Raw genomic sequence first — 17,766 nt, 5'->3', positions numbered from 1 at the left:
CTCTGCCAACAAGTCAGGTTCCAGTCTATATCTACTACCTTGAAGCCCACGTGTGGCCATTCAGCCTTATGGCATTTTAGGCAATGTTTGGGGGCACCTCAACAACATGGCTGATCATTTTCTACATGGAAAATGTTCCTACCCCTAAACCACCCACTGAGGCTCCACAGTCACACAAAGTACATTTCAGTGAGCCTCAGTCAGCTTGCACATGTAGGAGCGTGACCCCATTGACCTTGGATTTGTTTTTTGCCCAAATTTCCAGAGCTACTATGAGTAACAGGATGGATTGTGCTGAGAAAGAACTCCAAATCGTGAACTATCCCTTTAACGAACATATTGTCTTTGCAGAGACGATACTAATGCTGCCTTCCAGACAACTGGGACCTTCAGATTTTCTGGCCTCCTATTAGGAAAAGTGCGCTGGAACGGCACTCAAAGTGGGAGCTCCCACTTGAAAACTGGGAGAAAAAAATCTACCCCCACTAGGCTGGGAACCAGTTGTCTGACGTCACACAACAATGGCCGCAACATGGAGTATGTAGTCCAAAGTATTAAGTGCCTAAATAAAATAGTATAATAGAGTCTGTTACATTATGTGTCATTGCTGCTCCTCATTTTCATTTAAATATGTAAGGAGGGTGCTCTGCTTGTTGTTAAGCTGTCTTGCTATTTGCCAAACAAAAAAAAGTTTGTCGCGGTCCGCCATGTTTCTTGGTTGCATTTTGCCTTTGTGCTCTGGAATGCTTTGAAGGTGGGGGGTGGGACTTTTCCACTGGGAAACACCCACGTCCCAGTTGTCTGGAAGGCAGCATTACTACAGATCGTTTCAACATTCTACATGGGCCCTAGCTGACTTCCTGTTGCAGTGTTTGTGAATACAATAGCTGACAGGAAATAAGATAGGTTTCAAACCGTTGCCTAGCAACAGAATTCCAGCGAAACCATCCATACTCCTTCAAAATCGACCGACATTCTTGGTAAAGGTGGTAGAGCTAAATACTTTAAAGTCCCTGGAAACCAAAATCCACAAAAACGTTCTAACTATGTTATTTAGGGTCTTATGTTAGTAATTGTGTCCCTCAGAAATTATTATACATTACTTTCAACCCAAAGCCTTAAAAGTTAAAATCGACACTTTTCTACAAGATTGTACAAGGTACTTCCTCATTGAAGAGAGCAGTGCGCGAGGTGCTAAAATGCAGGAGCTTATGACGTCATAAGCTCTATATAACCTTTGTACACACGCGCAATCTGCCCTTCTCCTTTTGTCCGTTCTTTGCCCCCAGTGACAGCGCTGGCTCAGTGTCTGTCTGCCTCCCTCCCTCCTCCCCTCCTGTCTGCCGAGCGCTATGCTTCTCTCTCTCTCTCTCTCTCTCTCTCTCTCTCGGGACTAGTGAGAGAGAAGGCAGCATAGCGCTCGACACAGCCTGGTGACGCGAGGTTACTCACACACACACACACACACACACACACACACACACACACACAGACACAGTAGCGCTGTGCAGTCGCAGCAAGTCTCTCTCTCCCTCTCCGAGCAACGAACACACACACACACACACACACACAGACACAGTAGCGCTGTGCAGTCGCAGCAAGTCTCTCTCTCTCCCTCTCCGAGCAACGAACACACACACACACACACACACACACACACACGTGTCGATCTCTCTTTCTCCGTTTCCCTCCCCCCCTCTGTCTCGCGCTCTCTCTCTCTCGGAGTCCTGCTGCAGACGGGACACGCCCACACAGTCCGCGGGAGAAAATACACTCTAAAAAATAATTGATTCTCATTACTTTTGCCAGACTGTCAAACCTAAATTTATATACTTTGCGACGTTCATCATCATTCAAATTTGGCTGGTGGCTTATTAACATAGGGTCCTGTGATGTGATGAACTCAAAATGCTAAATAATAAAGAAATATTTCTGGTTTCCAGGGACTTTAACTTCAGAGTGGTCAGGTACATCAGTCACTAGTGATTGGTTCGTTGGTTCAGGGGGAAATCCCCCCCCCCCCCCCCCCCCATACGAATGGAGCCCGAAATGGAATTTAAAAAACATCGGATTCCATGAGTTTTTCTTTTTTATGTTCACGCAGCTTTGAACACATCAGATCTGTGTCACATGGAGGCAAAATGATCAAATCCGGGCCACTTCCACCTGCAGTGTGAACCCAGCCTGCGTCACCCCGTTCTCACCCTGAATGCGTCGGGCGAGCTGATGTGGAACTTCTGGCGGATGTCCTCAGAGGCCCCGGCACACAGGCGGTAGAAGATGTGGTAGTTCCTCTCCTCCGGGCCCTGCCTGCAGATCCTGGACTTCTCCAGCAGGTAGTGAGACACGAAGCCGCCCACCACCGCGTTCTGCATGGGAACACAGCCGGCTCACTAACACTCCAGTGTCCCCAATACTAACACAATATGGCCATGCATGTCAGGCCTTGTGCAGACCTCGTATTAACATGCGTCTTGGGTGATCCGATCACAAGTGGACAGCTCTAAGTACTGTTCACACCTGGCATTAGAATGTGTCTCCAGAAGCGTCTCAGAGGCCATTTACACCTGCCGTTAAAGAAGAATTTCGGTTTTTTACACCACGGTCCTCATTTCCAGGTTAAAATATGATGTTTTACTCACCGAAATAGTTTGGCTTCATTCGGATGCCCACGGAAGATTTTGAGCTTCGAGTAGTCTCCTCAAACAGGTTATAACGAGAGCCTGCGGCCAGCGTGGGGCATGATGGACGGGAGTGCACGCGCTCTCTAAATGACACCTTTTCTGTCAGATCACGGTTCATTATGGTTGTAAATATAATTATTTAGCTAATAGCTAGAAGCTAAGCTAACAACAACACCGCAGTCAGCGTTGATCTGCCCCGGATGGGGTTACAGTGCGTATCTTCCCCCTTCTGTGGTTTCTCTGAAGAAGGTTTCACAGAGGGGGAAGATGGGCACTGTAACCCCATCCGGGGCAGATCAACGCTGACTGCTGTGTTGCTGTTAGCTTAGCTTCTAGCTATTAGCTAAATAATTATATTTACAACCATAATGAACCGTGATCTGACAGAAAAAGTGTCATTTAGAGAGCGCGTGCACTCCCGTCCATCATGCCCCACGCTGGCCGCAGGCTCTCGTTATAGCCTGTTTGAGGAGACTACTCGGAGCTCAAAATCTTCCGTGGGCATCCGAATGAAGCCAAACTATTTCGGTGAGTAAAACATCATATTTTAACCTAGAAATGAGGACCGTGGTGTAAAAAACCGAAATTCTCCTTTAACATGCGTTTTCTGAAATGGGTGTCCCCTCAATCCGCATACAGTTGCTGTATCCAGATTGAGAGGACACATTGCATTTACACTTGTGCTCAATGTGTACACAATGCAACCCTGACCACCTCCGGAGGTGGTTTGGCCGATCAGATTGCAATCCTTCTTCAATGCGTTTGGGGGTGTTTACACCTGTACTTTCAAGTGATCACAGAAAACACATAACGCCAGGTGTAAATGGCCTCTCAGTGACCACTTGTGATGGGATCTCACTTCCCTGCTCTATGTGCAAAAAAACAGGGTTGGGGAGTAGCGGAATACATGTATTTAAAATACAGCATTTAAAATACAAAAGGAGGAGACAGAGGACACTCTCAGCAATGCATTTTGACGTGGAAATACTGTATATCATATTTTACTTACAAACATGGGTCGCGAAAGTATTGCCATCGCGTTTGCGTACATTCAGAGTGACCCAGACAAAAATGGGCTCACAGCGAAACGATTTTGAAGTATTCCAAAAGCAAAGTATTTAATAGAATATGTTACTTAACTTGAGTAATCTAATGGAATATGTTACCAAATGACATTTGAGGGCATGTATTCAGTATTCTGTAGTGGAATACTATAAAATGGTTTTAAAAGTAAGCCAACCGTGCAAATAAACCAGTAGGCTGCATCACCATTTGCAAGGACCAAATGTGATGTTGCTTCTAACCTCATATATTTCAGCCGGGGACATCCCTGCTGTCCTACAAACACGTTTCTGAGAACAATCATGGGAACATCATTCAGCATTATGTACAACCAGTGTCGCCACCCTCCATGCTTATAATACATTCTATAGTGTTTCCTTTAGTATTTAGTATTTTCTTTAGATTTTTAAATTACTTGCAGGCTATTTCTGCCTAGATGCATGGAAGAGACACAAACACACAGAGGACGTCAGTTGAGTAGGCGGTCTTTCAATGTGCCCTGAGGACGCATCAGGATGCATTAGCGTTTACACTATATGTAGTCTCGCTAGCCAGCCTCTCTTCCCTTCCCTCAGAGAGTCTGGCGCTGCAGGTTTCCATTATGGGATTGCGAAAAAAATGCTCTGTTTGGGTTAACCAATCATCCTCGTCTTGGGCGGTGCTTAGCGTTAGTGCCATTGGAAAATAGTTTCGGGGTGGAACTTGTGCCGAGCAGGCCTTCTTTATTGCACAATCCAAATTTTCTTCAAAACTTGCCATTTTCAGCGTGTAGCAACGAGTTAGCATGTAGGTTTCTGCCGTTAGCTTTCTACGCTAGCTAGTTAGCGTCGTTGTTTTCACATTCGGCGGCCGGGAGCATTACAGCGACACACATGGGAGCTGATTGACATGGTCGGAGCCAATGACAGAGCATGTGACAGAGCTTGCAAGCGGGGAAGCGGATATCCTGCTGCCACCGAAACAGCCGCTCGAATGGGAGAGCAGCTTTAGAGCAGGGGCGGGCTGATCCCTGTTGCCGGTTTTCACGACGCCAGACTCTCTGAGGGAAGGGAAGAGAGGCTGGCTAGCGAGACTACACTATATGTGGTCAAATGCGTCCCGTATAACTTCTGGACAGCTTGCAGTACCTTTTCATTGAAGTGGATTTCCACAAACTTCCCGAAACGGCTGCTGTTGTTGTTCCGGACTGTTTTTGCGTTACCAAAAGCTTCCAGCAGAGGGTTTGCTGCACGGGATGAGAGAGACACCGGGCGTTACAAACTGAAGCTCGCTCACACAGCAGGAGAGACGTGCTCACTGGAGAGCGAAGTGATCCTTACCTTCCACTATCCTCTCGTCGATATCCTGACCTGTTCCATACGACGTTGTCAAGTATCTGTTGTGAAAAGAAAAGTAGACAGAGTTTCAGACATAGATTGGTGTGTTTTTTCCTCCCAGCTCTGTAAAGTTCAGTATTGGTGATGCTGATTGGCTGAAGGAGTTGTCTGTCAAGGCGAGTGCTCCCGCCCACTGAAATCACTGTGGATGGCTTGGAGTACAGACTGATACGTCTACCTTTTTTTTAAATCAAAATTACCGCTTATATGTTTTTTAAACGCAGGTACACCGCGTGTGTTAAACGTGTTCACATCGCCTCCCAACACGTTACAGCTGCTCCCCCAGAGCGGGCGTTTCAGTGGGTGAAGTGACGGTCTCCAGCCTGCAGGGCGGCACACTGGCCCCTTAAACCAGTAAATTCACCTGACACCGTCTCCAATAAGCTGTGGCAGCACCATGATACGTATATGGTCATGGCCGGATAAAGACTTAATCAACATATAGAAATGTAAACAACCTTTCTGAAACACACTACTACAGTAATGTTGGACTGTGTCAAGACAGCGACAGTTAGCCAGACTAGCAACGGAAATACCGCGATTTACTTTCAGAATAATGGTATTCAAATTCTCACCGTTGGAGGAAAAAAAGGTATTTCAATGAACCAAACGGCAAACTATTCAAAATACTTGTTGTGATGTTAAGATTACATATGGAGTGAAACTGTCTCTGTAAAGCATTACTACTCAAAATTGATATTAAGGTTAATGTTACAATACAGGGTTTTATTTTGAAAGGCCTAAGCAAAAGACCTGCAGTACTTTTACAGTCTGGCTGACTTGATGCTCGTTGAGCAGAGGAGATAAGAAGAGTGCTGCATGTCTTTTCTTCCTGTTGGCATATTCTGTGAGTTGGGTTCCATTGATTGGACACAATGTAAACACAATTTTAGCCAATGACATCCATTCTCAAGGGGCGAAAAATAGCATCTTCAACAGTTGTGCTATTTATATCGAGTGCCGATCTGAGAGGATCCGACAAAAAGCCACGTCTATTGCAGAGTCATTTGAAACTGTATCACTAACGGCTTTGTAACTTTTAGACCAAAGAAGAAGCTGGTAGTTTGTGGATATTAGTGGGTTTTTAGGCCAATCTAAATGGAGCTATGGAGTGAAAGAGAATGTGAGATCATGTTATTTATCAGGATGGTTTTTGATCAGTCTCCAGGTCTCTCTCTGACCTGAGCACAAACTTGGTGTTTTCGGTCTTTCCGGCGCCGGACTCCCCCGAGACGATGATGGACTGGCTCATCTTCAGCACCCTCATGTCCCGGTACGCCTTATCAGCTGACGCGCACGCACGCGCGCACACACACACATGCACACACACATGCACGCACGCACACACACACACACACATGCACGCACGCGACACACACACAAACACACACACACACACACACACACACACACACACACAAACACACACACACACACAAACACACACAAACACACACAAACACACACACACACACCCACAAACAAACAAACACACACACACACACACACACACACACAGAGCTGTTAGATTACACTCTCTCTGCTCTCTTCTCTCTCTCTCAGAACACAAGCCTGACCTCAATAGTGAAGCCGATATTAAACACCAAAAAAGAAAAGCATTTTTTTGCTTCACTTCAATATAAAAGGTGATGAGTCACTTTGGAGCATTGTGGATAATCTGAGCGCTGACTGCCCCCGAGTGGACAGATTGGGAACTGCAGCTCAGTAATATGCATGAGGTGGACTCGTGACTCACTCTGACTTGGGTTCTGGTGACATTGGGACTTGCCTCTACTTTGATGACTTGAAAAGGTTTCTTAAGTCTTGACTTGAGATCTTGTGTTTGTGTAAATTACTTAAGGTCCTTACACATCGGGAGCATTTTTTTCGTGCGATTAATTCGCACGTCAATAATATTTTCCGAACCTATATCAGTCAATGCAACCGTGCATACCAACGGCAAAGTTTCGCTGAGCGTTATTGCGGTGTTTATTTTTTCGAACCACGGTCGATTTTTCAGAAATTCGCTTCCGACGTGTACACATCTGTGGCTGTGATTGACAGGTGGGTCAAAACTCGCATCGCAATTTCGTGCCGTATATTCGCATCGCTCTTGATGTGTAAGGACCTTTAGAGTGAAAGTGATGAGATTTGTTCCAGCAGACGACACGATTGCATTTATTAAAGTTGAAAGTGATTATAGAAATCAAACTCATGATGCTCTTACCAAGTTGTTATTCTATTAAAACCATATTGCATTGAAAAGTCCCAGATATGTAGTTTTCTTTAAGATATTAAAATGATACTGGACTCTTGTTCTGACATGACTTGCTGTTCCTCATTTAGACTTGAGACGTGACATTAATGACTTGGACTTGACTGTAGTTATTGTGACTGACGGACTCGAGCAATGTGGACTTGGTCACACCTCTGCAGAATAGGCTTCGGTTTCTTTCAAGTCATTTAATTTTGGAGAGAAACCCTTCGGCTGCACAGCGGTGTGGTGAGGTTTAGGGCGGGGTTAAACCTGAAATAAGAAGCACTGGTGGTGGGTGCGTTTGTTTTCACTCACCGATGGCGTAGACGTGTGGCGGCAGCGTGCCCAGCGAGCGGCCCCGGTACTTCTGGATGGTGTCTGGAGAGTAGAGCTTTGGGATGTCATAGTACGGGTTCACTGCTATCAGGATGTTGGCTACAAACGTCTGGTAGAGGAGGAGCAGAAGGAGGAAAACACGAGTCCATAAAATACACTTCATATTATTGGAACAAATAATCATTCCATCCTCAGATACTCTTACACCGTATACACACTATTGCTGCAACTAATGATTATATTCATTGTCGATTATTTTCTCGATTAATCGATTCGTTGTTTGATCTATAAAATGTCACAAAATGGTCAAAAACGTCGATCAGCGTTTCCCAAAGCCCAAGTTGGGGTCCCCAAATGTCTTGTTTTGTCCACAACCCAAACATATATAAAGGAGTAAAGGAACCAGAAAATATTCACATGTAAGAAGCTGGAATCAAAGAAATTGTACTTTCTTTCTTTCTTAAATAATTACTCAAACTGATTAATCGATTATCAAAATAGTTGGCGATTATTTTAGCAGTTGACAACTAGTCGATTAATGGTTGCAGCTCTAGTATATTCTGTGTCTAAACTGCTTTGCTTTTACTCCATTTACTTTATACTAGAAATACTGTGCGCTTTCTAGCGTGCCTCGCATTCTCAAAGCAGCAGTCACAAAGTGCTTCAGAGTTGATAACAAAAGTGCCTAATAGTACACACAGCATGAAACTAATAAATGGATATAGAATTCAATACTAAAAATAGCATTAAAAACTCCCCATATTTGGATCTGTTTGATCAAATCAGATGCAAGTCTGTGGCTCTAATGCATTTTTATGTTTGGGTGCAGGACATGAAAAGTGTGTGAGCAGCAGCCTAGTCTGGGGGGTCTGGTCCACCCTGAAGCTGCCAGGCGGACAGAAGCAGTTCCTCCTCCTGCCACTAGATGGCTCTTTGCCCTAAATCTGACTCCAGATGAGCAGCTGCTGCTCCAGCGCTTCAGAGGCTGAATGGGGACAGACCCATTACAGAGGTCACCTGAGCCCCGCCGTGCGTGTGGTGTGCATGTGTGCATGTGTGCGTGTGTGTGTGTCTGTGTGTGCGCGCGCGCGCACGCGTGCGTGAGCGTGTGTGTGTAATAGAGCATGAGAAAGTGAGAGACAGAGACAGAGATCGAGATAGAGAGAGCAAAAGAGTGTCAGTGAATTAATTAGCGTCCCATGTTCCCGTGTGTCGTGCATGTGTCGTGTGTATAAGGTACCCAGTCGATGCTCCAACCACTTTCAAACAAACACCAAGGATTTTTTGCAGCTCGTATTGGAACCAGCTAGTATTTGATATTTAATATGTACAAGTGGGCTCTCTCTACTCTAGAGATATGTATTAACTGTCATCCTTTCGCTCGTATAATAATACTCACATAAATTTTGTCTTTGCTGTATCTCACACGAACGTTGTTGAGGAGAGTGGCTTCATTCAAGTACATCAAAGAACCTGAGAGGCACAAACAAGACGAGAAGTTACTGGGGTGTAAAGGGTTAAAGTGTCAATACACAACCTCTATGATAATAATAATACTGCACACATGAGATTATTCAAGTTTAAAGGAGCAGTTCACACACAGAAAAAGAATGCTGATTTGATTATGGAACTCATCGTACAAATATCCTAAAAATATAAATCCAACTATGAGATAAATACAGTCAAATGATTTATGGTCACTCGGGACTCATCTCATAGCTGAATCGCTTGGTTTGTCCAAGTCAAACTCTATATAAGGATTTTACGAAACATCAATGGGGAAATGAATGGGGAATTCACTTCCTGAGGTCCCAGCAGAACCCGGAAGAGGGCGTGACTTAGGCACTCTATACCCAGGGCACTTGGTTACATTACTAGCATTACTAACGTGATTAATAGGATCTCTATTTGAGTGATATATTATACCCCCGTCTGTCAGTATCTTTCAAACCATGTCAGGCTAATTTGTATTAGCACTCTAGCTAAAGGAAAGAAAGAAAGGTGCAGTGCATTGTTTTCCTATATGGAGGGTGGTAGGTGCCCCCTATTCAATTGGATCATGTGGACAAATATTTCACATTGCACCTTTAAGTCCAACTCCAAATCAACTTTATAGCTTTCATACCAATTTCAGCCCAAAGTGATTCACATAGCAAAATCAATCAAATGTAAAAAAAAATAATAATAATAATAATAGAATAGAATAAACCGTAGATAAAAAAAAAAAAACAATGATTAGAACTAGAAAGCTAATGCTATAACATTACTCCAAATTAAGAGCTAGATTAAAAAGATAGACATCTAATTTCTTGAAGAAGGAAAAAAAGCAGAGCTTGTCATTCTAATATCCAGAGGCAGTTTAGGGGCACACTGCAAAAACAGAAGGCTCTCCCACCAGGACTCTTATGGGACACATAACATAAGTAGGGGTGGGACAAAATATCGATACCCACGTTATCGCGATATTTCCACCCGCGATACGTTATCGATACACTGGCGCCAAGTATCGATATGTTTATTAATTAATTTTTTTTTTTTTTTTTTTTTTTTTTTTTTTTAATAAACAGGCTAAAATATTATGCTGTGTGTGGTAGTTGAAACATAGTTTCAAGTTGACTTTATTTATGTTTGTAGTTGAAACAAAAACATAACTACTGTAGGCTACATGAATGGAAATGTTTGATCATTAATATCTACTTTTAGAAATTATATAGGTAGGTAGGTAGGTTATATAGGTTTTCTTGTTTTAATAGTAATAATAAAAAGACTTAATGTGTAACTTTTCCTCCGTGGTATCGAAAATGGTATGAGTGAGTGAGTGAACTCAGAGAGTTCATGTCAATTCTGCTAATAAATGCATAATACATGATTTTTTGCCTTCAGAGGTATTTTTTTCACTTGTTACACAGGTATCGTGATGTATCGTCTTCCAATATATCGCAGTATCGCAGTATCGTGATATATCGTTATCGAGGGCCAAGTATCGTGACGATATCGTATCGTGAGCTACTCAGCGATTCCCACCCCTAAACATAAGGAACATTTAAGATGAATAGCGGTGGAGTAGGACTTCAGAGATCTGACTGGACTGGAGCATAAAATGACAGAACATCTCTTTAAAATCCATTCTAAAAGACACAGGTAGTGCAGTGCCTTAAGCAGTGGGGGAACGTGATCCATTTTCCTTGTTTTGGTGAAGACTCTGGCCGCAGCATTCTGAACGAGCTGGAGTTTTCTATGAGACGTTTTAGGTAATCCAGTAAAAAGGGGACATCAGTTCCACCCCAGGTATGTACAGTATGAAGGAAGAGTGGACATGTATTTAAAGTAGAGCTGTGCATCTTCACTGATCTCACGATTCGATACGATTCGATTATACAAGTCTACGATTCGATTCGATTCGATTATACGATGCATCTTAAATCGATGCATCACTTTTTCCGCAATACATGATTTATTTTTTCTCACTTTCTTTTTTCTCACTGTGTGGCTACTTTTAAAATAAAAGTGCATTTGGAATTGCATTGTATTATGATCCATAATTAAAATAAACAACTGCATGTACTTACGGTACATTCTATTTTATTTGATTATAAAAAATAAAAAATAAAAAATCAATTTAAATAATCGATTTTTGATATTTGTTAATCGATTCAGAATCGTCCTATTAAGCATCGCGATGCATCTCTGAATCGATTATTTTCGGCAGCTCTAATTTAAAGACAAACTCACAATTGTCCTCCACATGTTTGTTGATGTCGTCCTCAGCAGGGAAGACTTGGTTGATGGCCGCCGTGAAGGCCTGTGAGAAAAGACAAACAAGAAGACGATGCATGAACGTTAAAGCTTAGTGGAGGAAAAATACAGTACAAGCAGAAACGTTCATATTTTACATCACTGTTCTCCATGACGGCTCTTTGTATTGAATGACAATCGCAGCTCAAAGAACACAGGTGAGTCAAATATTACGTTTAGTTACACTCCATTTCAGGAAACCAAGTCACCACTTCATGTTCATGATTCAAAATGTCCAAAATCCGGTCTGTAAAGTGTTCTTTTGTTACTGTAACTAAGCAGAATAGAGCTTATCCAACTTTTTTGACATAAATTATATCTTCAAGAGCTTCATGGGTAGAATCATCATAGTAAGTTGTATCATTAGGCTGTGAAAAAGACGAGGGTGGGGGGGGGGGGGGGTGGGGGTGTCAAAATCTGACGTAGCAACTATTTCCTGGTGTATTATACATTTATTCATATTATTTCTAGGTTTTATCACTTGGTTTGTACAAAAGAAAAATCACCTGAAACTAAAGATGCTGGAGTGTCTGAGTCATTCCTTTCCTTTCTTTTGAAAAGCTATTTCTGTCCTCTGACTGATTTAATACTATTCAAGCCTCTGTCTTTTGTTTTATCAACTTGAGGCTCGATTAATTATTTGGAGGCAGGTAACAGGATCAGAGTGTGTGTGTGTGTGTCTGTGTGTGTGTGTGTGTGTGTGTGTGTGTGTGTGTGTGTGTGTGTGTGTGTGTGCGCGCGTGCGTAAGTGTGTGTGTGTGTGTGTGTGTGCGTGCGTCTGTGCATGTGCGTGTCAGACGCCAGTCAACACCTCCAGAACAGAGAGGACTGTGGCCACTGCATTATTAACAACCGCCATCACGTAACGCACATCACACACACACTCACGTAATGCACAACACACACACTCACGTAACGCACAACAAACACACACACTCACGTAACGCACAACACACACACAGACACGCACGAGCGCGCGCGCGCACACACACACACACACACACACACACACACACAGGAAGTGAGCGCTCTGCTAAATATACCCAGGCAGGCGTTTGGCAGAGGTTGTGGAGGAGGAGGCCAAGTTCAACGTCAACACAAACAAACCAACAAAGAAACAGCTAAAAAGGGGTCAGAAGAGGCCAACCTGCTTGTGGTTGCGTGGTCTCTGGTCAGGGCAGAGTAGGATTGCACAGGTGTTGTCCAGCACACCTGTGCAATCCTACTCTGCCCTGACGAAGGCCACTTGGCTGAAACGCATCGGGTCGGTATCTTTCTTTTCTTAAACTATCTCGCCTCCAAACGAGTGTGCAATGTGCATTGGACCCACAAAAGAGACCACGCAACTACAACTACTGGTAAGACAACACGGTGGCTCAGTGGTTAGCGCTGTTGCCTCACAGCAAGAAGGTCCCGGGTTCGAACCCCGGTCCGTCCCAGGTCCTTTCTGTGTGGAGTCTATATGTTCTCCCCGTGTTCGTGTGGGTTTCCTCCAGGTGCTCCGGTCTCCTCCCACCATCCCACCATCAAAGACATGTATGTTAGGGTTAATACTCCTGTCAGTGACCCTGACCAAGGCACTGGCAAAAGAACTGGAGTTGGTCCCCGGGCGCTGCACTGTGGCTGCCCACTGCTCCTAGTTCTAGGAAGGTTCCTAGTAGAGGATGGGTCAAATGCAGAGGATGAATTTCTCATGGGGAGAAATAAAGGATAACTTAACTTAAGTTGGCCGATTTTGCCCCCTTTTTTTGTCAATCTACTAGCACAATGGATGTACATTCAGCAGCACGCCATCGTGGTTGCAGTGTTTCACAAACAGCTCTTGAAACTGTTTTGAAGTGACACCAGAAAGCTATTTAGTGTAGGTCCAGATTTCACAAAACAAGAACCAGAATTAAAGATGAGTTGACTTCTGCAACTTCTGCATCGTTTGGTGAAATCACAACCTGTATCACTCTTTAACAAATTGTTTTCAAAGCTGCTGTAACAGGAAGTTTGACCCCCTTCCATCATGTTCAAAACACAGATGTTGCTGGACTTGGATGCAAAAACGGCTCCTCGGAGATGCCAAAGGTTCAGGCTCTCTCCTCTGCTTGACTGTGCTCTGCTCTGTCTTTTACCTTCACTTTACCTCAATGTGAACAGCCTAAAAGCTGCCAGGCTGTTACTGTAGCTGCCCACGCAAACTCACCATGTCAAGCTAATACTGCAGAGGTTCTGTGAGAACGCTGTGATCTATGGCCCAATCACAGCCAGCTCCCGCAGGACGCTGTGATCTACGGCCCAATCACAGCCAGCTCCCGCAGGGTCCCTCCTCTCCAGCCAGCCCAGCCATTTAATCCAGCCAATTAAAAAGGTCCTGCTGGCCTTTAATACGCTGAGGCCCGCGGTGCTGAGCTGAGGCCCGCGGTGCCGAGTGACGTTACGCTCGATTCATTCTTTCCAGAGGCCGCCGCATGTTCCACATTCCCTGAGCCCAACTGGCCGGATTCCACAGCAGCCCGAGCTGCCCGAGGAGAACGACCAGAGGGGGGAGGATGGAGAAAGAGGAGGAGGTGGAGGTGACGCAAAGCCGCTAATCTGGTGAGAAGCCAAACTCCCAGGCAGAGTGCAGCCAGGCAGGGGGCAGAGACCAGCCTGGAAGCAGGCAGAGCGCAGCCAGACAGGGGGCAGAGACCAGCCTGGAAGCAGGCAGAGTGCAGCCAGGCAGGGGGTAGAGAGACACGGCCTGGAAGCAGGCAGAGTGCAGCCAGGCAGGGGGCAGAGACCAGCCTGGAAGCAGGCAGAGTGCAGCCAGACAGGGGGTAGAGAGACACGGCCTGGAAGCAGGCAGAGTGCAGCCAGGCAGGGGGCAGAGACCAGCCTGGAAGCAGGCAGAGTGCAGCCAGACAGGGGGCAGAGACCAGCCTGGAAGCAGGCAGAGTGCAGCCAGGCAGGGGGTAGAGAGACACGGCCTGGAAGCAGGCAGAGTGCAGCCAGACAGGGGGCAGAGACCAGCCTGGAAGCAGGCAGAGTGCAGCCAGGCAGGGGGTAGAGAGACACGGCCTGGAAGCAGGCAGAGTGCAGCCAGACAGGGGGCAGAGACCAGCCTGGAAGCAGGCAGAGTGCAGCCAGGCAGGGGGTAGAGAGACACGGCCTGGAAGCAGGCAGAGTGCAGCCAGGCAGGGGGCAGAGACCAGCCTGGAATCAGGCAGAGTGCAGCCAGGCAGGGGGTAGAGAGACACGGGCTGGAAGCAGGCAGAGTGCAGCCAGGCAGGGGGCAGAGAGACACGGCCTGGAAGCAGGCAGAGTGCAGCCAGGCAGGGGGCAGAGAGACACGGCCTGGAAGCAGGCAGAGTGCAGCCAGGCAGGGGGCAGAGAGACACGGCCTGGAAGCAGGCAGAGTGCAGCCAGGCAGGGGGCAGAGAGACACGGCCTGGAAGCAGGCAGAGTGCAGCCAGGCAGGGGGCAGAGAGACACGGCCTGGAAGCAGGCAGAGTGCAGCCAGGCAGGGGGCAGAGAGACACGGCCTGGAAGCAGAGGCTCTGGAACAGCTGATGGGTTCCAGTCAGTCGGTCAAAGTGCCTTTTTGCAAAATCCTGAAGCCCTAAACCTGAATCACTCTGACCCTCTGGCTCCATGCACACATACAGTCTCAAAGACACAAAGTCTTAAAGAGATAGTTCAAATTATTTGAAGTGGGGATGTGTGAGGTACTTATCGATCGTCAGTGTATTACAGTACCTACAGAAGATGTGTGAGGTACTTATCGATCGTCAGTGTATTACAGTACCTACAGAAGATGTGTGAGGTACTTATCGATCGTCAGTGTATTACAGTACCTACAGAAGATGTGTGAGGTACTTATCGATCGTCAGTGTATTACAGTACCTACAGAAGATGTGTGAGGTACTTATCGATCGTCAGTGTATTACAGTACCTACAGAAGATGTGTGAGGTACTTATCGATCGTCAGTGTATTACAGTACCTACAGAAGATGTGTGAGGTACTTATCGATCGTCAGTGTATTACAGTACCTACAGAAGATGTGTGAGGTACTTATCGATCGTCAGTGTATTACAGTACCTACAGAAGATGTGTGAGGTACTTATCGATCGTCAGTGTATTACAGTACCTACAGAAGATGTGTGAGGTACTTATCGATCGTCAGTGTATTACAGTACCTACAGAAGATGTGTGAGGTACTTATCGATCGTCAGTGTATTACAGTACCTACAGAAGATGTGTGAGGTACTTATCGATCGTCAGTGTATTACAGTACCTACAGAAGATGTGTGAGGTACTTATCGATCGTCAGTGTATTACAGTACCTACAGAAGATGGCGGTCGGCACGCCCTCAGTTAAGTACCTCATACAACCCCAGCTCAAATAATCTAGCCCTTTAAAGGGACAATAACTTCTGCCCCATAGCACAAAATGGCTGTAATATATATGCTCTATATATATATATATATATATATATAGTGGTATATACTTACTGGTATATATATATATACCAGTAAGACATTACTCCCATTAAGATGTTTCCATGACTCTGCAATCCCTTTCAAGCCTGCTTACGTGCTACTTGTGCTGGATTATTGGTAGTATTGTGGGTGCTTTCTAAATCCATCCCGCTTCCAGTTAAGACTCTTGGCAGGAGGAAACTTGGCCGGCTGCTGAGATTTCTAGATTTCCAAACTCACCTCTGGTCCATAGTATCAGTACCAGCGACATGTTGATGTTGTAGTACCAGTACCAGAGACCTGTTGATGTTGTAGTATCAGTACCAGATACCTGTTGATGTTGTAGTACCAGTACCAGAGACCTGTTGATGTTGTTGTACCAGTACCAGAGAGCTGTTGATGTTGTAGTACCAGTACCAGAGACATGTTGATGTTGTAGTACCAGTACCAGAGACCTGTTGATGTTGTAGTACCAGTACCAGAGACCTGTTGATGTTGTTGTACCAGTACCAGAGACATGTTGATGTTGTAGTACCAGTACCAGAGACCTGTTGATGTTGTAGTACCAGTACCAGAGACCTGTTGATGTTGCAATTCGTACTGGTCGGCAGGAGGCCAAAGATGACAGCATAGCCCTGCTCTCGCCTGCCCTAATTTAAAACCAAACCCCGCGTGGACGCCGTTTGAAGTGCGTCACCCACACAGTCGGCCATTGTGGCGGACAGGATGACATGGTATCATGCACTGTGCGGCCCCTCCCCCTCTCTGTCTCTTTGACGTGTGCCCCGAGGAGGTTTTCCAGTTAGCGAACACGCCGTCAGACACTGGCACACACTGGCTGTGGTGGGACAGGCCGCACATTGTCCTGCCTCAGACTCAGTGTCACAGCCCTCCGACCCGGCCCCGCCCGGCCTGGAAGCTGAAGCCAAGCAGAGATCTGACGGGTGGATGTGTCCGTGCATTACTCAGGCCGCGTCCACACTGCAGCTAGATGTGTGTACATTGTGTTGTCTTCCCCTCTCACATGACACAAAGCAAAGCGGTTTGAAAGCAGCTCTTTGTTTTAGAATGCACTGATTTACTTTGACCAGAGGGGGGACTCGAGTCACCTGACTCGGACTTGAGTCAATAGTTTTAATTGCTTGAGACTTGACTTGATGCATGAAGAGAAGACTTGAGACTTGACTTGATGCATGAAGAGAAGACTTGAGACTTGACTTGATGCATGAAGAGAAGACTTGAGACTTGACTTGATGCCTGAAGAGAAGACTTGAGACTTGACTTGATGCATGAAGAGAAGACTTGAGACTTGACTTGATGCATGAAGAGAAGACTTGAGACTTGACTTGGGTTTGATGACTTGAAAAGGTTTCTAAAGTCTTGACATCTTGTGTTTGTGTAAATGACTTTGATTGAAAGTGATGAGATTTGTTCCAGCAGACGACTGAATTTAAATTGTTTTCTGAATTTGTATGGAATGATTGAATCTATTGAAGTTGAGACTGATTATAGAAATGAAACTCATGATGCTCTTATGAAGTTTGTATCCTATTAAAACCATATTGCATTGAAAAGTCCTAGATATTTAGTTTAGTTATATTTAGTTATTTATCTAGGAATTGAATTGATACTGGAACTGGACTCTTGATTTGTTCTGACTTGCCTTGCTATTCTACATTTACACTTGAGACTTGACATTAATGACATGGACTTGTGAGTGAAAATTGATTGATTGATTGATTGATTGATCTCCAAATGGATTTTTTACTGCATGAAATTGCAGAAGGAACGGCCTGCAGCTGCAGGACT

General features: G+C 45.2%; 1 protein-coding gene across 1 annotated transcript in view; it reads right to left on the bottom strand.

Moving 5' to 3' along the window:
- The window catches only part of myo6a (myosin VIa), a 188,705-nt gene that overhangs the window by 130,710 nt on the left and 40,229 nt on the right, over positions 1 to 17,766 (bottom strand). The window contains exons 3-9 of the mRNA XM_083642594.1: positions 11,448 to 11,517; positions 9,115 to 9,188; positions 7,695 to 7,824; positions 6,304 to 6,409; positions 5,066 to 5,121; positions 4,874 to 4,971; positions 2,205 to 2,369 (exon numbers count right to left, since the gene is read on the bottom strand). Of these exons, the coding sequence (XP_083498720.1) occupies positions 2,205 to 2,369; positions 4,874 to 4,971; positions 5,066 to 5,121; positions 6,304 to 6,409; positions 7,695 to 7,824; positions 9,115 to 9,188; positions 11,448 to 11,517 (699 nt within the window). The remainder of the gene's footprint in view (positions 1 to 2,204; positions 2,370 to 4,873; positions 4,972 to 5,065; positions 5,122 to 6,303; positions 6,410 to 7,694; positions 7,825 to 9,114; positions 9,189 to 11,447; positions 11,518 to 17,766) is intronic.

This window comes from Poromitra crassiceps, assembly GCF_964638095.1.
Source record: "Poromitra crassiceps genome assembly, chromosome: 9".
NCBI classification, from domain to species: Eukaryota; Metazoa; Chordata; class Actinopteri; order Beryciformes; family Melamphaidae; genus Poromitra; species Poromitra crassiceps.
Note: the sequence above shows the minus strand (reverse complement) of the source record. Positions and strands in the feature narration are given on the sequence as shown.